At 38.8% G+C, this 18,279-nt stretch overlaps 1 protein-coding gene across 30 annotated transcripts in view; it reads left to right on the forward strand.

Moving 5' to 3' along the window:
• TRIP12 (thyroid hormone receptor interactor 12) overlaps window positions 1–17,969 on the forward strand; it is a 166,499-nt gene extending 148,530 nt beyond the window's left edge. For all 30 annotated transcript variants that reach the window (XM_074398915.1, XM_039469656.2, XM_039469654.2 and 27 more), the window contains 8 exons: window positions 2,380–2,494; window positions 2,783–2,937; window positions 3,909–4,073; window positions 6,905–7,069; window positions 9,790–9,903; window positions 12,506–12,600; window positions 13,120–13,223; window positions 14,050–17,969. In XM_074398915.1, coding sequence (XP_074255016.1) covers window positions 2,380–2,494; window positions 2,783–2,937; window positions 3,909–4,073; window positions 6,905–7,069; window positions 9,790–9,903; window positions 12,506–12,600; window positions 13,120–13,223; window positions 14,050–14,246 — 1,110 coding nt within the window. In that variant the 3' untranslated portion in view covers window positions 14,247–17,969. The remainder of the gene's footprint in view (window positions 1–2,379; window positions 2,495–2,782; window positions 2,938–3,908; window positions 4,074–6,904; window positions 7,070–9,789; window positions 9,904–12,505; window positions 12,601–13,119; window positions 13,224–14,049) is intronic.
• Window positions 17,970–18,279: the final 310 nt, after the last annotated feature.

Genomic DNA, 18,279 nt, shown 5'->3' on the forward strand with positions numbered 1-18,279 from the left:
TTGTCTGTCCCATAGTAAGTGCTAGTATGTGTTAGTTCTAAGAGAAAAAGATTCCATTTTAAGTCAAGTCGTCAAACTTTTATTTTCTGTTTCTAGGATTTTGTACTTTCCTTTAAAAAGAAAAATGAAGCACAATCAAGTACCTACCCTTTCAGTGGTATAGCTGGGTAGAATGATAATCCCTGAAAAGATCAGGTTGTTCTGTGGGGATGCTGGCCAGCCTCAGGTTGTAACAGCAAAGCAGACATGACCTGGGCCTTCCACCTTCTGCAGAGGCTCACAGAGGGAGTGCTTTTAGTGATTTAATATTTTAAGAATCCTTCTAGAAACAACAGCACTGGATGAAGGAAAAAGACTAATTTGATCTGCGACTTCTGTTGAACCTGGGATAATTTATGCCAAAAGGAGAATTGACTAGCACCATCTGGTGGATACCATGTGTTACTGCAGGTTTTTCTTTGCTTCTCGTTTGTTCCTCAATCTTCCAGTGCCTGGGATTCAGTGCAGAACAGAATATACAGAGTGCCCCCCACCCCCACGATGGAGCTTATCTTTTAGATTGGGGAGCCAATACATACACACACATTCATGTACACACATATGTTAGGCTGTGTGGAAGAAAAGTAAAACGAAATAAGAGGATGAAGCATTATGGGGAAGTGTAGGGTGATCTGAGGACACTGAGTGGAGGCAAGTCATTGCGGTCTGGGGAAGAGTATCTTTAGCACAAGAACAGAGAGGCAGTGTTCCTGGCCTGTTGGAGGATGAGTGTGGCCTGAGCATAGTAAGCAAGGACAGAGTAATAGGAGTCAAAGAGACTGAGGGGGGTGGGCAGAACATGGTGAGGGGTCATGTGGGCCGTGGTAAGAACTGAAGCTCTGCTTTGAATGAGATGGGAAACCTTTGGAGAGTGACAAAGGAATGGTATGAACTTGAGTTTTGTAGGGATCACTCTTGCTGCTACGAGAATGGGTGAGATGGCGGGAATGCTAGTGCAGAGACCATCTAGGAGGCTTTATTGGTAGAGCAGGTGACAGATGGCAGCTGGATAAAGTTGCTAATGAGTTCAGAATGTATTTTGAAGGCAGCACGTATTGTATTTACTGATGGATTGGGTTTTGCTGATTTAGAGAAGGGCCAAGGACAGGTCTTAAGGATTTGGTTGGAGCATTCATTTTGGGGTTAATAGTGATAACCATTTACTGGTATGGAATTCTAATAGGGTTAGGGGTTAATCAGGAAACACCACCAGGTCCAAGCAGATCTCTGTTTTGAAAGAGTTAAACATTTGATGGACTACCTCTAATCTTTTAAGCTAGTGTGGGTCATTTTTTAGGTAATTGTAATAATGTTAAAATAGTACCCTTTGTTTATGAGTAATCTATATACGACGTGTTGCCTTCTTGACAGGGTTACAGTTAGATTTAGCATATAACCTATGATATGAACTTGTCACCACCTGCATATCTTTGTATTGTGGTCCGATCTGGTGGGAACTTGACAGAACATGAAGGAATGACCAAGCTATGAACACTGCTTCAAGCATGTCCACATCAGGAGTGGTTTTACTCTAGGCTCCACAGTCACCTTCAAAGCCTGTTTAATAATACCAGTTCCCAGGCTCTAAGCTATACCTGCCAAATCAGAATCTTCAGGATGGACACCGCTATGTGTGCATGCTGATAAAGCTTTGAGGATTCCAGTGCACCCTGGGAGTTGAGCAGCCCTGGTGTCCTGTGTGAGGCTGGCAGTCCTATCTGTGCTGGTGTGGATTCAGACCTTCCATTATTTGTATTTTATTCCACATATCTCTATTAAATGGCTACTATATGTCATATACTATAAGAGATACACAGTGACCAAAACAGTTATCCTGTGAAATATGCAGGCGTATACTGAAATTGTGGTAAAGTAATGTAGTAAGTATTTAAATAGCTGAAAAATAAGCCTGAAGAAAAAGGGAGCAGATTAACTGGGAGCAGATGTCAGGGCAGCCTTCCCCTTGAGAGGGTGACATTTGAGCTGGTTTAGGATAACAGTTCACTAAAGAGAAAAAGGGGAAAGACATCCATACACAGACAGTGCCATACGTTCCCTGAAGGAAAGGTACATAGCCACAGGGACACTTCTGTGAGTATAACCTGAAACCATTCAACTGAAATGTTGGGGTGTTAGCACGTAGGAAATAATAAAGGGTTGCTAGCTCTTGTTCCAGGAGACCAGAACTGAAAAGATAAATCTAATCAGGACATTTTGGAAAATAATCTCTAATGCGTCTTGTTAAACAGTTGCCATTAGTGTCCAACATTTTCAGGAGGTTGGCAGTAAAAAAGCACAGTTTCTAAAATTTGAAATCATTCTACTTGTGTTCTTCTGTAGGTTGGTACAGGTCTTGGGCCTACACTGGAGTTTTATGCACTTGTATCTCAGGAACTACAGAGAGCTGACTTGGGTCTTTGGAGAGGTGAAGAAGTAACTCTTAGCAATCCAAAAGGTAATGCCTATCTGTAAGTTAGTTGGTTTGTGTTACTCAGATCAGGTAATGGACTCTGACAGTTTGTTAAATATATTTGATTTCTGATGGACAACTGTGCTTGCTTTCTTTTAGCCTCTCTTTTCTCATTTATCAAATAGGGAAGGCCTGTCCAGTTCTAGAGGACTTCATTCAGTGATCTGCGCTCCAATTTTGAGAATACTTAATTTCTTAAGTGTTCTTAGTTACCAGGTTTGGTTCTGTTTTTGGAAACAGCATCTAAAGTTTGGTGAATTGCTTGTTTTTCAGGAAGCCAAGAAGGGACCAAGTATATTCAAAACCTCCAGGGCCTATTTGCGCTTCCCTTTGGTAGGACAGCTAAGCCAGCTCATATCGCAAAGGTTAAGATGAAGTTTCGCTTCTTAGGAAAATTAATGGCCAAGGCTATCATGGATTTCAGATTGGTAAGTTAAGGATGGTTTGCTTTTTGCAATTTTGGTGTAGAATGTTCTACACAAGTACTTCAGTCCCCTGAATTTACTGCTGGATTTCAGAGCAGTATTTCTCAAACTTTAGTATGTATATGAATTACTTGGGGATTTTGTTAAAAATGCCAATTCTGATTCACTAGGGCAGGGGTGAGACTGTCCCACTGTCCAAGATTCCAAGTTTTTCTTCCAGCTCCCAGGGCAAAGTTTGACATTACCTTCACAATTCAGTATGAAAGTTTGTGCATGTAACTAACCTTCAGTTAATTTACATTAGAGTGCTATTGTGAAAATAACCCAAGTGATCAGTATTCGTAGAGGTTGAAATGTTTCTGGACATTTCTTCATTTCTTTTTCTCTTGAACTTCTGGCCTCAAGCAGTCCTCTCACCTTGGCCTCCCAAAGCATTGGAATTACAGACATGAGCCACCAAGCTCTTCTCACATTTTCGGAGGCACTTTGTCAGTATGTTTAAAACATTTTCATCTGTGGCCAAGTTGACAAGTTCACTTTAACTGAAGAGTGGGCAGTTTATCCCTTATTTTAGAAGTTCCGTTTAGTTTTCTATTTTAAATAAAGTAAATTTTTTCCCTTAACATTTTTTGCTCTGGGATATTCAATAATACAGACTACAATGGAATAGCATGTACTTAATCTAAAAAAGAGTAAATTTCTTCAAGCACTTCTTGGTGTTTCAGAGTCTCATGTAATTAAGGAGAGTATGTCCACCATTGAAAAATTCCTTAAATATTTCACAATGGTTAGAGCCCCAAATTGAAAGAATCAGTTTTGTTTAGTGGGAAAAATAATTCCTAACTACAGAATTTTATTTTCCTTGGGGATTACTTGCCGTATTAATATTTAAATGATCTCCTGAAGTGCCTTAGATGGAGGTAATGCTGGAAGCTCAGTGTGACAGTTTAAATGTTATGCATATTCCATTTCAGGTGGACCTTCCCCTTGGCTTACCCTTTTATAAATGGATGCTACGGCAAGAAACTTCATTGACATCACATGATTTGTTTGACATCGATCCAGTTGTAGCCAGATCAGTTTATCACCTAGAAGACATCGTCAGACAGAAGAAAAGACTCGAACAAGACAAATCCCAGGTAGGCTTAGAAGAAACAGTCAAGTGGATTAAATCTTTATTTTAGAAAAATGAGGTTTTTGTTAAAGGTTTGTATTTGACTCAGTTGTTATAGTAATGTTTTATTTTAGATTTTAATTCTTTTATACTAAGGCATATGATTTCACAGTGGGTCACATCTATATTTACAGCAGGTTATAAACATCTTGATTAGCAAATAAAATGTAATTCTAAATCAAACCATAAATAAGAACTCCTTTCAATTAAATTTTAGATGGACATATTATGTATCTGGGCAGATATTATATCATCTTTTAGTAAGCATTTGAATCAGTATAACTATTCACAGAACAGATTTATTTTCAAGAAAGGTAGCTTATTTTATGAACAGTCTTGTTTCTAGAGATCTCAGACAGATTTTTTTTTTTTTTTTTGAGACAGAGTTTCGCTCTTGTTACCCAGGCTGGAGTGCAATGGCACGATCTCGGCTCACCGCAACCTCCACCTCCTGGGTTCAGGCGATTCTCCTGCCTCAGCCTCCGGAGTAGATGGGATTACAGGCATGCGCCACCATGCCCAGCTAATGTTTTGTATTTTTAGTAGAGACAAGGTTTCACCGTGTTGACCAGGATGGTCTCGATCTCTTGAACTCGTGATCCACCCACCTCAGCCTCCCAAAGTGCTGGGATTACAGGCTTGAGCCACTGCGCCCGGCCGGGCAGATATTTTTAAAAGGTCACAGTGAGTGCCAACAACTGTTTCTTGTAATACATGTTGTGGTTTCTCTGTGACATCTCATAGATAACCTTGAACTTTGTATCATTACTGTATATTTTTAATGTATATAATTAACAATAGATAAATTAACTTAATCTGAGATTAATAATTGTTCTATATCTGATACTAGAAGAAAACAAGGTTCTGCTTTTTTGTGGCACAGATCCAAAAAGCTTCTGTTTGGGCTGGTAACATGGACCAATATAAAATCAGTTCTCATTTTATAAATTAAATAAAGTAAGAATAGCAAGTTGAGATTCTGTAGTGAGGGCGAGAGGGTCACCTCTCCTGATGAGTTGGAGAGGATCTTACAATAGAGGGATGAGATTTTAGAGTGCCTTTTAATTATAGAGAAGATATGTAAGGAGTTTCACTTTAGTTCCCATATTAATTGTTAATTATTTGGTGCTGTTTGGAAAAGTAAGTCTATTAAGAGAAATTGGTGTTCAAAAAGGCTAGTTCCACCATTTCTGTACAAAATCTGTCATTTTAGAATTTTTAGAACCATTTCGGTTTTCACTTAGCAACTTGGTAAGTTTTAAACTATTACAGTGTTGTTTAGGATTATCTCTTCGGTAAATAATGGCAAAACAAAAAGGAGGAACCAAAAAACAGTAAAACTGGAGGCCCTGTTTTAGATACCTTACATATGTGAATTTATTTAATCCCAACAACAACCATGTGAGATTAGGGTATTGTTGTTACCTCTATTTTACTGGTAAGCAAATGAAGGCAGACAGATTGAGCAGCCTGCCTAAGGTCACATACCTAGAGAATGCAGAGGAGGAACTGAAACCCAGGCTGTCTGCGTGCCTGCACACCATGCAGCTCCGTTATATATGCATCTCAAATGCAGTATGCTGCCACAGTTCTCTTGTTAGTAGTCTTTTGTTTTGTTTTTGATATTTTTTCTATCTTTTATTATTCCTGATGTTGTCAATTTGAAAGTATAAAATGAGTGGCACAGAATCCACACCCCAAAAATTGACTTAAAACCAACTGTGAACAAGAGAATGGTGACATTCTGGAAAAAAAAAAAAAAAAAAAAAAAAAAAAAAAACACATCTGTTTCTTTAATAAAGTTTACTGTTTATACTTTATTAAAGTATAAATAAAAGTGACTATTCACTTTTAAGTAATATGCCACCTCCTAGGTATTCTGAATTATTTGGAATCCTAAACAGCATTTAGTTTGCTCTTTAAAAAATGACTTACTAATCAGAACTTCTAACCATGTCTAGTTTAAATGACTAATTTTCTGTACTTTAATTGTTAACCTATAGGAATTTCATTGGAAAGTCATCTGTCGTCTTTCTCCTATGCTTGATGTCTTCATTTTTAGATGGAATTTGCATTTTTGTATGTTGGTTTTTGATCCCTAAGTTTAAAAAAATTTACATAGGCCTTTCATAATATGAGACATTTAAAACAGCAAGTAATAAGACTGTTTTTTAACATCATCTTACAGAATATTGCTTGTCTTCTCTTAGCAATTTCTTGGAACCATTTTTTTTTTTTTTTTTTTTTTTTTTTAAATCACAATGTTGCTGCACGGATACAAATTTGTTATGTATCAGAGGCCAGAAGTGATTGAATGAAGCCTCTCAAGGGTATGCTGTAGACTTGAGCTTTGCAGGAGGAAAAAGTTAATTACTATCACTAGATACAGTACATTTTTTGTGTTTACAGTTTCCCAACTGCATTGTCAGTATTTGCTATATACTTAGACAGTATTGAATTCAAGATTAGCCTAAAATTCATGAAAAGTTTTTCCAGTTCTGGAGTCCACATTCTTAAAGTTAACTAGTATGCAACCCGTTATGCACTTACTGTGAAATTTGATTTGCGTGTGCTTAAATTGAGCAGAAGCAGCTCATAAGAAGCATTTCATCTCTCTTTTCTTACACTTATTTCCTTTGTGATCTCAGTGACTTGTTCATATGTAAATTATGACAGTAAAAAAAATTAGCCAAGAGTTAAAGGAACCCATCAACTTTATTAGGGTATCTTTTATTTTTTTAAACAAAATGAGTTAATTTTGCTTGACACCATTTCTCCCCCATTTGTGTTTTTTAGACCAAAGAGAGTCTACAGTATGCATTAGAAACCCTGACTATGAATGGCTGCTCTGTTGAAGATCTAGGACTGGACTTCACTTTGCCAGGGTTTCCCAATATCGAGCTGAAGAAAGGAGGGAAGGATATACCAGTCACTATCCACAATTTAGAGGAGTATCTAAGAGTATGTAACTGTGCGTCTTTTGGTGGTAGGCTAGTTGTGAGGACGGAGGACTTTGCCTGATTGTACCTTGCTTCTGGCTGCACGTGCTGTGGCTTGAGACCTGCCAATCCCCAGGTCCACTGCATGAAGGCTGCTTTACGAGGCCCTAGTTTCTCTTTGCTCTTGAGTGCACATATCAGATATTTCTTGTCTTATATAACCTTGAATTATTTTTCCTCAAGCCTTCAAGCTAATAACACTACATTTTCTTAGTTTTTAAAAAAATGAGTGAAAAGAGGTATCATTTATGTTCTTACTAAATTGCATTTTTGCATTTCTGTCAAGGCAGCTAAGTTGACAGAATTTACTCCAGGCACATGCAGTGCACACTTCTATGTTTGGTGACGCCTTTCAAATTACTAACTTACGGGCCAGGCGCTGTGGCTCATGCATGTAATCCTCCCAACACTTTGGGAGGTGGAGGCAGGAGGATTACTTGAGGCCAGAAGTTTAAGAACAGCTGTTGCAACAAAGTGGGGGCCTTGTCTCTCCAAAAAAATGGAAAAATTAGCTGGGTGTGGTGGCATGAGCCTGTAGTCCCAGCCACTTAGGAGGCTGAGGTGGGAGGGCAGTTGAGCCCTGGTATTAGAGGCTACAGTGAGCCAAGGTTGCATCACTGCACTCCAGCCTGGGTGACAGAGCGAGACCCTTTCTCTTAAAAATATGTATATATGATGCTTGATTATATTTGCTAAATTGGAGAAAAATAATTTTACATTGAACACAATTTGTATTTTAAATTACAACTATATAGTTCCTTATTACCAATGTTTGAAAAGTTTATTTTGGTTTATTCCTGACATTGGGTGGAAAGGGCATTGGATTTAGGTCAGAGTGGCCACCTACCCCTCGAACTGACTTTTCCACTTAACTTGCTGTGGGCCTTTAGATGGAGCCTCTGAAAAACTTCATCTTCAGTTTCTTCATCGGTTTTAAAAGAGAGAGAGAATACAGATTGCATAATAACCAGCTGGGCACAGTGAGTCACAACCGTAATCCCAGCACTTTGGGAGGCCGAGGCAGGTGGATCATGAGGTCAGGAGTTCAAGACCAGCCTGACCAACATGGTGAAACCCTGTCTCTACTAAAAATACAAAACTTAGCCAGGCATGATGGTACGCACCTGTATTCCAGCGATTCAGGAGGCTGAGGCAGGAGAATTGCTTTAACCTGGGAGGTGGAGGTTGCAGTGAGCCAAGATCACACCACTGCATTACAGCCTGGGCGACAGAACTGTTTAAAAAAGCCAATAATATTAATAACCATAATCCCCTGTTACTTAACAGTTCTGTGATTCATAAGTAATTTCTTTTAATATTCAGTAGGACTGTCTTCTCATCCCGTTTCTTCTGACTTAGTGAAAGCTATTCTTCCATCTTACTAGCAAATAATGAGTTAACATTTAGATTAAGGTTATCTCAAGATAATTTATAGTAATGCTGATAACTTTCTGTCAACAAAATAATAATGTTTTCATTTTTATCTGAAAATGTTGTTTCTCTACCCAGTGGGTTACCCAAAGTCAGCGATGACTAGATAACATTGGACCAGGAATAGTTGCTTTTTCTTATCCTTCAATTGCATGTTGACTTCATTTCCAGGCTTTGCCTGCTTCTGCTAGGAAGCACACTGCAGACACGTTAGGTTCTAAGAACTTAACCAGATTTAGAACTAAACATTTTACATGAAAAATTAAAAACCTGGGCCGGTGTGGTGGCTCACACCTGTATTCCCAGCACATTGGGAGACCAAGGCAGGCAGGTCACAAGGTCAGGAGATCGAGACCATCCTGGCTAACACGGTGAAAATCCATCTCTACTAAAAATATAAAAAACTTGCCAGACGTGGTGGCACGTGCTGGTAGTCCCAACTACTTGGGAGGTTGAGGAACCGCTTGAAACCAGAAGGGGGGGTGTTGCAGTGAGCTGAGGTTGTGCCACTGCACTCCAGTCTGGGTGACAGAGTTCATATCAAAAAAATAAAATAAAAATCCTTAATAGTGGCTAATTATCATTCTTCAAGCATTACCTTTAATTCTAAATAACATTTTATCCTCTTGGGAAATTTTCTTTTGATTCCCATAAAGGAATGTAATATAAACCATTGGTTTTACGTAAGTGGACTTTTATTTTTATTTTTTTTTCAGATGGAGTCTTGCTCTTGTTGCCCAAGCTGGAGTGCAGTGGCGCAATCTTGGCTCACTGCAGCCTCTGCCTCCTAGGTTCAAGCGATTCTCCTGTCTCAGCCTCCTGAGTAGCTGGGATTACAGGCGTGCACCACCACCCCCAGCTAGTTTTTGTATTTTTAGTAGAGACAGGGTTTCGCCGTGTTGGTCAGGCTAGTCTTGAACTTCTGACCTTGTGATCCGCCTGCCTCAGCCTCCCAAAGTGGTGGGATTACAGGCGTGAGCCACCATGCCTGGCCCATAAATGGATTTTTAAAACACTAAATATAAATGCACATGGCATTTTTTTACATTTTGGTATTGGTCAGGCCCCCATGTTAGATGCCAACCTGACCTTTTGCTCACATAGTTTTCTAGCAGGTATTTTACAGACTGAATTACTTGTTCGTTTTTTGTAAAGTGATCCAGAAGGGTGTTTCATTGTACTTTGCCACATACTAAATAGTAAAGAGATTTGAAATCTTGTCACAGTTTTTTGAAAACTTTCTTTTTGCAGCTGGTTATATTCTGGGCACTAAATGAAGGTGTTTCTAGGCAATTTGATTCGTTCAGAGATGGATTTGAATCAGTCTTCCCACTCAGTCATCTTCAGTACTTCTACCCGGAGGAAGTGAGTAGCTTTTATCTAAAAGAAATGGTCATTTCAAGTTCTGTACCTATAAATTTAGTGGAGTGTTTATTGCTGCCTAGTCAAAGACTGTATTTGCACAAAAACAAAACTGGGGGTTTGATAGCAGGGGACAGATGTTTGGGAAAGACAAGGAAATTTCCTGAGCAAGGAAGATTGTTAAATAGGCGTCCCCTTTTAGAGACTGGGGGAGTAGGGTCCACACGCAACAGAGTAAGCATAGCATCTTTGTCAGCCGAGGCCCTCAGTGCCATTCGGTGGAGAATGGGGACTTGTGCTGTGTGTGGCATATTCTGCATGTTTCCATACTTCTGTGGAAGCAAAGAGACACGGAGGAGGATTTACTTTTTTTTTTTTTTTTTAACGAAACCTCCTAGATTTGATGAGACATTGTTTCCCAAAGTTAGTCCTTGAAGTTTTAAGAAAGTATTATAAATTATCTAATTGCCAAATACAGAGAATACTTCTGAGAATGGAAGAAATGGATTTATGTGCTTGGTTTCTCTAGACATCTGTGTTAGTTTGTTTTTACATTGCTGATAAAGACATACCCAAGATTGGGCAATTTACAGAAGGAGGTTCATTAGAGTTCCACGTGGCTGGGGAGGCCTCACGATCATGGCAGAAGGTGAAAGGCACTTCTCACATGGCAGCAGACAGGACAGGACAGCTTGTGCAGGGAAACTCCCCTTTTTAAAACCAGATCTCATGAGACATACTCACTATTATGAAAATAGCCTGGGAGAGACCCGCCCCCATGATTCAGTTACCTCCCACTGGGTCTCTCCCACAACACTCGGGAATTGTGGGAGTTACAGTTCAAGATGAAACTTGGGTAGGGTCACAGCCAAACCATATCACCATCTTTATTTGAAGTGCCAACTCAAAAGAACTGTTCACTGGGAGTGAGATGTCATAGAAAGGCTCTAGAATGTGTCCAGTTTCCCTCAGTTTTAAAACCTTTTTGTTTTTAGAGTTTCATTCACTATTGACTGAATCTGTAAATTTTTGATTGACTTAACATCTTAATCTCAGTTATATTTGTGTCTACTTTGATTTACTACTGTTTTTTAAAGCATATAGTGTGCCTGATACTTGTAGGCACTGCTTGTCACCTGGAATTGAATCATGGTCCTCACCATTTGCTGTATAACCTTATACAAGTTTTACTGTATTTGATAGGACTGTTTCATTGGTAAAATTGGGATAACCCCTGTTACAGAGTAATGAAAATTAAATAGGCTCGGCACAGTAGCTCAGCCTATAATCCCAGCACTTTGGGAGATGGAGGTGGGAAGATCACTTGAGCTCAGGAATTTTAAGATTAGCCTGAGCAACATTGTGAGACCATGTCTAAAATAAAAATAAAAATAATTAGCTGGGTGTGGTGATATGCACCTGTAGTCTCAGCTACTTGGAAGGCTGGGATTGAAGGATCACTTGAACTTAGGAGATCAAGACTGTAGTTGGCCGGGCGCGGTGGCTCAAGCCTGTAATCCCAGCACTTTGGGAGGCCAAAGCGGGTGGATCACGAAGTTCGAGAGATCGAGACCATCCTGGTCAACATGGTGAAACCCCGTCTCTACTAAAAATACAAAAAATTAGCTGGGCATGGTGGCGCGTGCCTGTAGTCCCACCTACTCAGGAGGCTGAGGCAGGAGAATTGCCTGAACCCAGGAGGCGGAGGTTGCGGTGAGCCGAGATCGCGCCATTGCACTCCAGCCTGGGTAACAAGAGCGAAACTCTGTCTCAAAGTAATTTAAAAAAAAAAAAAAGACTGTAGTTAGCTATGATTGCACCACTGTACTCCAGCCTGGGCAACAGAGTAAGGCCTTGTCTTTAAAAACAAAACAAAAAAATATATATGTATATGCATATATGTATGGTACTGGACAGTGAGCATTATATAATAGATATTAAATTTAATTGGCCTCAAATTGGATTTTCTCAAAGTATACAGTCTTCTGCAAATCAGCAGTTAACCAGAGGAAGACATGGTTTTAATTTGAAACTGATGTTAGATTTTCTAAGGACATAAAAACATGTATTGCTTTCTAATATTCATTCTGTAATACCTAGGTTGGTCCCCATACAAACAACCGTATAACATAGACATGCCTCTCTTTACAAAGTGTAAAGACCTACCCATTTGCTGTGTCTTAGTTCAGCTTGTTTCTCCCACTTCTTTCTCCAGCTCAATATTCTCTTCTTTGGGATCTGTTATTATATACTTTTGTGTTTCTGAAAGCCGGGGTTTATAAAATCTCCGTGATTAAAAGCAGATTATCAATTTAAAACACCTAAAGTAGTGAGAAGAAAGGAAAACTGAAATCAAGAGTATCAGGTGTTTTTGGTTTAAGAGGAAAGGCTTCTCCGGAATCAAGTCCTTGCAGATGGGCAGGGTACTTAATAGTGTACAGCTAAAAAGGAAATGGAATTGCTCAATTTGTTTTAGAAAGAGGTGTCCCAAGCAGAAGGTTTTAGTACTGAGACTGATACTCTTGTGCGGTACACGTAGTCCTTTATTTTTACTCAGGTAAGCAGATGTTTCTTTAGTAATTCTTTTTTACCTTTAAACTCACAGCTGGATCAGCTCCTTTGTGGCAGTAAAGCAGACACTTGGGATGCAAAGACACTGATGGAATGCTGCAGGCCTGATCACGGTTATACTCATGACAGGTAAGTATTGGGGTTCTCCAGTTTCTCTATTGATCTTCAAGAATGCTGAGAGGAGTGTGCGTATGTGTGCGCGCACACACACACACATGTAAACAACGAAAGTTGGAGTGGTTCATTTTAAAATATGTCTACCTGTTAATGGATGCTTACTTCTGTTTTGGCCTTATTTCTCTCAAGATGGCAAATTAAAACCCAAGAGTTACTTTCTCAGGTATTTCTGTGAAAATATTAGCGGTTGGTGAAGACAGATTCAATCCTGTTCCACATTATTACATATATTAAAGCAGAAATATCTGTACAGTACCAGATCAAGCCTTACTTATTACAACTGTAATCATTCCGTTTGAATTCTAGCCGTAACAGAAACAAATTTGAGTACGTTATAATGGAAACATACATGTAATTTAAAAGTGTTCATCTATCTAATTTTGAGAAGTTTACAGTCAGTGATGTGATGCGATGTGATTACAACTATTTTAACCTGATGAAATAATTTTGATATATTTATTTCTGTTATAGTCGGGCTGTGAAGTTTTTGTTTGAGATTCTCAGTAGTTTTGATAATGAGCAGCAGAGGTTGTTTCTCCAGTTTGTGACTGGTAGCCCAAGATTGCCTGTTGGAGGTGGGTATGATGTTGATGTTTAGCATTTACTCTCCCTATGGGTGTGTTTGTGGGTGTGAGACTTCAGTACCATCAGCAAGAGATTCTTTATTTCACTTGCAGTGCCTCTTAGTTATTCCAGTATCATCATGTTTCTTACAGTACGCACTGGCAGGACAATTCATAGGGAATGTCTTAAACATATTGAAGTAGGATTACTCATGCACATGTAATGCTGGTTAGGTAAAATTCTAGGCCATTTGTACGTTATAAACTCTTAGTTGACTTAGATGAGAATGGATTCTAAAATCTGTTTTTCAGATTGAATCTTAATGGAAGTTAAATTGGTATTCTGTTTTATTTTGTTTTGAGACAGGATCTCACTCTGTGGCCCAGGCTGGAGTGCAGTGGTGCCATCTTGGCTCACTGCAGCCTCTGCCTCCTGGGCTCAAGAGATCCTCCTGCTCCAGCCTCCTGCATAGCCGAGACTCCAGGCACACAGTACCATGCCTGGCTAATTTTTATATTTTTGCAGAGATAGGGTTTTGCCATATTGCCCAGGCTGGTCCCAAACCCACAAGCTATTGGCCCACCTCAGCCTCCAGAAGTGGCAGGATTACAGGCATGAACCACCGTGGGTATTCCATTTTAAAAATCAGAAGGCATAAAGAACAGTTACCTCCATGTTATACATCGATTTTTTAAATGACAGAGCGTGTTCCTTACACTTCATATATATTGAATGTGTAGTTACCAAGCAAGAAAGAATACCTTGTGTGTAATATTGTATGACACAGCAGTTAGTGTTTTTTAAAAACTTCCTCATCTTTCTTTTTCTCTTAATCAGGATTCCGGAGTTTGAATCCACCTTTGACAATTGTCCGAAAGACGTTTGAATCAACAGAAAACCCAGATGACTTCTTGCCCTCTGTAATGACATGTGTGAACTATCTTAAGTTGCCGGACTATTCAAGCATTGAGATAATGCGTGAAAAACTGTTGATAGCAGCAAGAGAAGGGCAGCAGTCGTTCCACCTTTCCTGATCACAACAAGAAATGCAGTGTCTGCCTGTTACAGCAAAAGAAACAAATCATGATTTCTTTTCTTATGTATCACCTGAGTCAAGGAAACATGTTACGCCTTCTTGTTGTAGGAAAAAAGGCTTGCAGATTATAAAGAGACACTTGGTTGATATTCATTAATGGCCCCACGGACTTAAAGTGATCAGGCCCTAAAACATTGTTGTGATGAGGTTTCTTTAGCAAGTTATTGTTTAAATTATCATTTATTTGATGAGTGAAGTTTTTAACATGCTTTGCTGTGTGAAATTTAAAAAAGGGATGTTTTTCCAGGCTGGAACAATAAATGTCGCTGTGCAGTTTAATTCTGGGCTGTGTGTATCCATCTAGCTAAGTCTGCAGTTTTGTTTCCTCCAAAGACAACTCTTGTACATAAGTACAGAAATTAAAGCTCACATGTATTTGACAAATGTAGTTTAGTAGACTAGCTCTATGTGCTTTTCACTTTCCTCTGATTTCCTCTCCCTGATTCATTATTGTCTGTGCAGCTCACAGTTCTGTTTTGTTTTTTTCTATACAACACTCACAGTTCTCAAATCTTCGTCAGCCATGGGCTTTTGTTGTCCCATGTTCTCTCCAGCTAAGATCTAATTTAAAATTCATTGGATTGAAATATATTGAATATAATTCAATCTTTGTAACTAGGTAGACTTTCCTTATAGCTTAGTTTTAATATAGTTTAGGGTATTACTGGCTTTTTGCCAGGTGACACACAAGGACTGTTTACATGGCAATTCCAGTAGCAACAGCCTCTGGAATGAGACAAGGAAAGCTCATTTGTTCCTTTTATGAAGGTTAGAAAGTCTACAGCTTGGGCTGGCCGGTATTTATTACTCTGCAGCCAGAGTGTTTTAAATTAATGTAAGTTTTTTAAAAAAAAATTAGCAGTTTTCCTTCCCTGTTGGAGTAAAAATTCTTTTCTCTTTGCTCATGTTTTAAGTTTTTGTTCATAATCTTCTTTATTCCACTCTCCTCTTCCCCTCTCCCAATACCAACTTGGGACAAAACAGTTCAGCCTTTGTCTCGACGCAGATAAAAACACCTGTAAGCAGTGCTGTCCAGTCATTTTATGTGCTGATTTCTCAAATCTGCAATAATCCATCAGGTTAATGTTTTTACCTGAAAATAAAGAAAGTTTGCTTCACCTTTTTGTTTATAGTTTTGTGCTGTATGCATAACTTTCAGTTATATAGATGTCTTTCAATGCAAGTCAATCAATGTATCTCCATGATTCAGGTCATGGCTGATTTTGCTATTCAAACAATTTATAGTAGCAACTTGAACATAAAATGTGAAGAGAAAATGGGAGGAGATTCCTTCCTAAGGTCCAAAATTAAGCCTGTGGCATAAATTTGAAGGAATTTTCTATAATTCATCTCTTTGAAATGAGAGATGAGCTAGTTTTTTTATTGAACTTTGAGAAATCAATTTTCTGTGACTGTTCTGCAAGTCATTTCATTGACATAGAAGCCCTTTTCCCTATCTCACCACCCAAAAGAAACTCAGTGGTTTGTTTGACATAGATTACTGTGTCAATTTACACTTAAATGGCCTTATATGGAAACGTCCCTTCCTGAAAGTTCACTTGGGCAGTGGCCCCATTAAGTGCAAGGAACTGTCAGAGGAGTTGGGGGCAGAGTTGTCTCCCTGTCTCTGCAGAGGCTCTGATAAGTAAATGGCTTTTCCCTGAAGTCCAAGAAGGTAGTTGTGTTTCTGCAGTTTCACCGCTAACAGCAGTTGCTGGGCAGCTTCAAGTGAAGTTAAAGACTGAAACAATTTGTTTTCAACTGTTCTGATCTCTTCCTGCAAACTAAGCACAAGGATTTTTGTGTGAACATAGCATTTTGTTCCTGATTTTTTAAAGGGTTCTGTTAAAATTCAGACATGTATAAACAAAATAATGTTTTATCTGTACTTGACATTTTATCCATGTTGCGGCCCTGGCAAATCTGGCCTCCTTGATTCCAACATCTCATAAGTATATATGGTGATTTTGACTCGAACTCTAAAGTCTGAGTGTTTCAAAATCAGTAGTTACCTGTTTAAAAGCCTCAGCCTTTAGCTTATTCCTCCTTCAATACATGGCACCTTTGGTTAATTTGGGGCAGGACAACTCTTCCCATTTGAAAGCAATCTCTTGGCAGAGGCCTTATTGCATCAGAGGGAAAAAGTATATTCTTAATTTGCTATTACTCCAGTTATGCCTTAAATTTATTTGCTTGGTAATCCTATCAACAAGCACTAATTTTTTAGTATACTTTATAAACACTTAGTTGGATAGCAACTGAGATTTTGTTGTTCTTTAGTTCTTGCTGAGATGGCGTCAGATGTTAGTCATAGCTAACATTGAATTTGTGTTGTCATTTAGACAGTTACTGATTTGATTTGCTTTATATATGAGAACATATTTGTAACTGTTCTACTTTAAGAAGGAAGAGGTAGCTAAATGTAATTCCCTCTTCCTATCCCCCCAAAAAACTGAACTGTAAATTCTAAGTAGACTAATTGGGAGCACACATGGAGTTTTAGATGCCTTAGCCAAACCCAGCAGAAACCTTTCACACAGCCACTCATTATAAGAAATGCACATTTTTTTCTCCTAATGCTTGTCTCTGGTTCCCTGCCTTAGTAGTGACAGAGAACTAACTTTTCACTGTAGCAGAATATAAGGAAAGTAATTATGCTTGAAGCCCCTCTTTCCTGGGTTTGAGTTAGGTACATAACATGGAAAGGAGTGGTGCCTTCAACTGAATGTGATCACTCCCTATTCTGGAGTGACTTCCCTAGGACATCCTGTACATCCTCTCCCCGAAGGCCAAGCGACAGAGCACTAACTTCAGTATCCAAGAAATTAGATACAAAATTCTTGATTTTCCACACTGAGGGACTGTCACGTGTAAGTTTTAAGTTTTCCGTCTTCCCTCTGGCTTAGCAGGTGCTGGGGCTGTACTCTCGATTCCTGTCAGTGAGCATGAGTTCAGGAAATGGGAGTAGAGTCTATTTAAAAAAAAAAAAAATGTGATGGAGTTTTTCATACAAGTGCATTCATATGCCAAATCCTTTTTGGAGGATTCTGGATGCTATTGTTCATTTCTCTATTAGCAAAATGATCAAGCCTCCATTTATTTTAGGCTTTGTTTTTTGATCCATTTTGTTTTCCCTGCTGTAATGAGAACGTTGTTTGGAAATGTCATATTCTGTATTTATGATTCTCTGAGAAATGCTTTTGTATGAGTCTTAGGTTTGACATTGCAGTAGTTGACATACACGGTAAAGGATAACATAGTGACAAATCACTGAAGATGCTTCCTTTGTTACCTCAAAAAAATCCAGACAAAATAGCATTTATAAATATAGAAAACAGGATTGGCTGTTTTCCAAGAACTTCAAGTTAATTCTTATGCAAGGAAAAGTTCTTAACGCTAAAGACTTGTTCTGCATAAAGGAGACATTCTTTAATAATGGAAGAGGTGGTTTTATTTTTACTACAAGCCGACTCATATTTCCAAACCTATAACCAATTGCTGATCTCCTGTGTAAAGCATTTTTTTTCCTTTTCTCTGAAACAGTGATTTATATGAACTGTTGGAATAATGGAACCTCAAACTACAGATGTGTATGTAAAATTGCATAAATGCACTGACTTCCTTCTCCCTGACTATATTTTTAATAAACAGCATTATCCTACATGGTCAGTTTTATTAAATTATACACAACTAGAGGGTAAGAAGTGGTATGTGCTTGCATGGGTGACTTTTGGAAAGCTTCCTGTTTTGGTAAGTAATGCAGTGAGTGAACCTAGCTTTTTTTGGAGGCAGATAGTGGAGAGCACTGCAGAAGACAACTGTATTCAAAAAGGTGGCCCTGCTACCTGCTTCTTGGTGGAGAGGTTGCATAAAGTATCCCTATGCACTGGCAAAATAATGCCCTTGGCATTGAAAATGTGCACAGACAATAGAGCCCACTGTTTGGAACACTCTGAAGTCATTGTGCTTGA

This window comes from Saimiri boliviensis, chromosome 5, assembly GCF_048565385.1.
Source record: "Saimiri boliviensis isolate mSaiBol1 chromosome 5, mSaiBol1.pri, whole genome shotgun sequence".
Taxonomy (NCBI): domain Eukaryota; kingdom Metazoa; phylum Chordata; class Mammalia; order Primates; family Cebidae; genus Saimiri; species Saimiri boliviensis.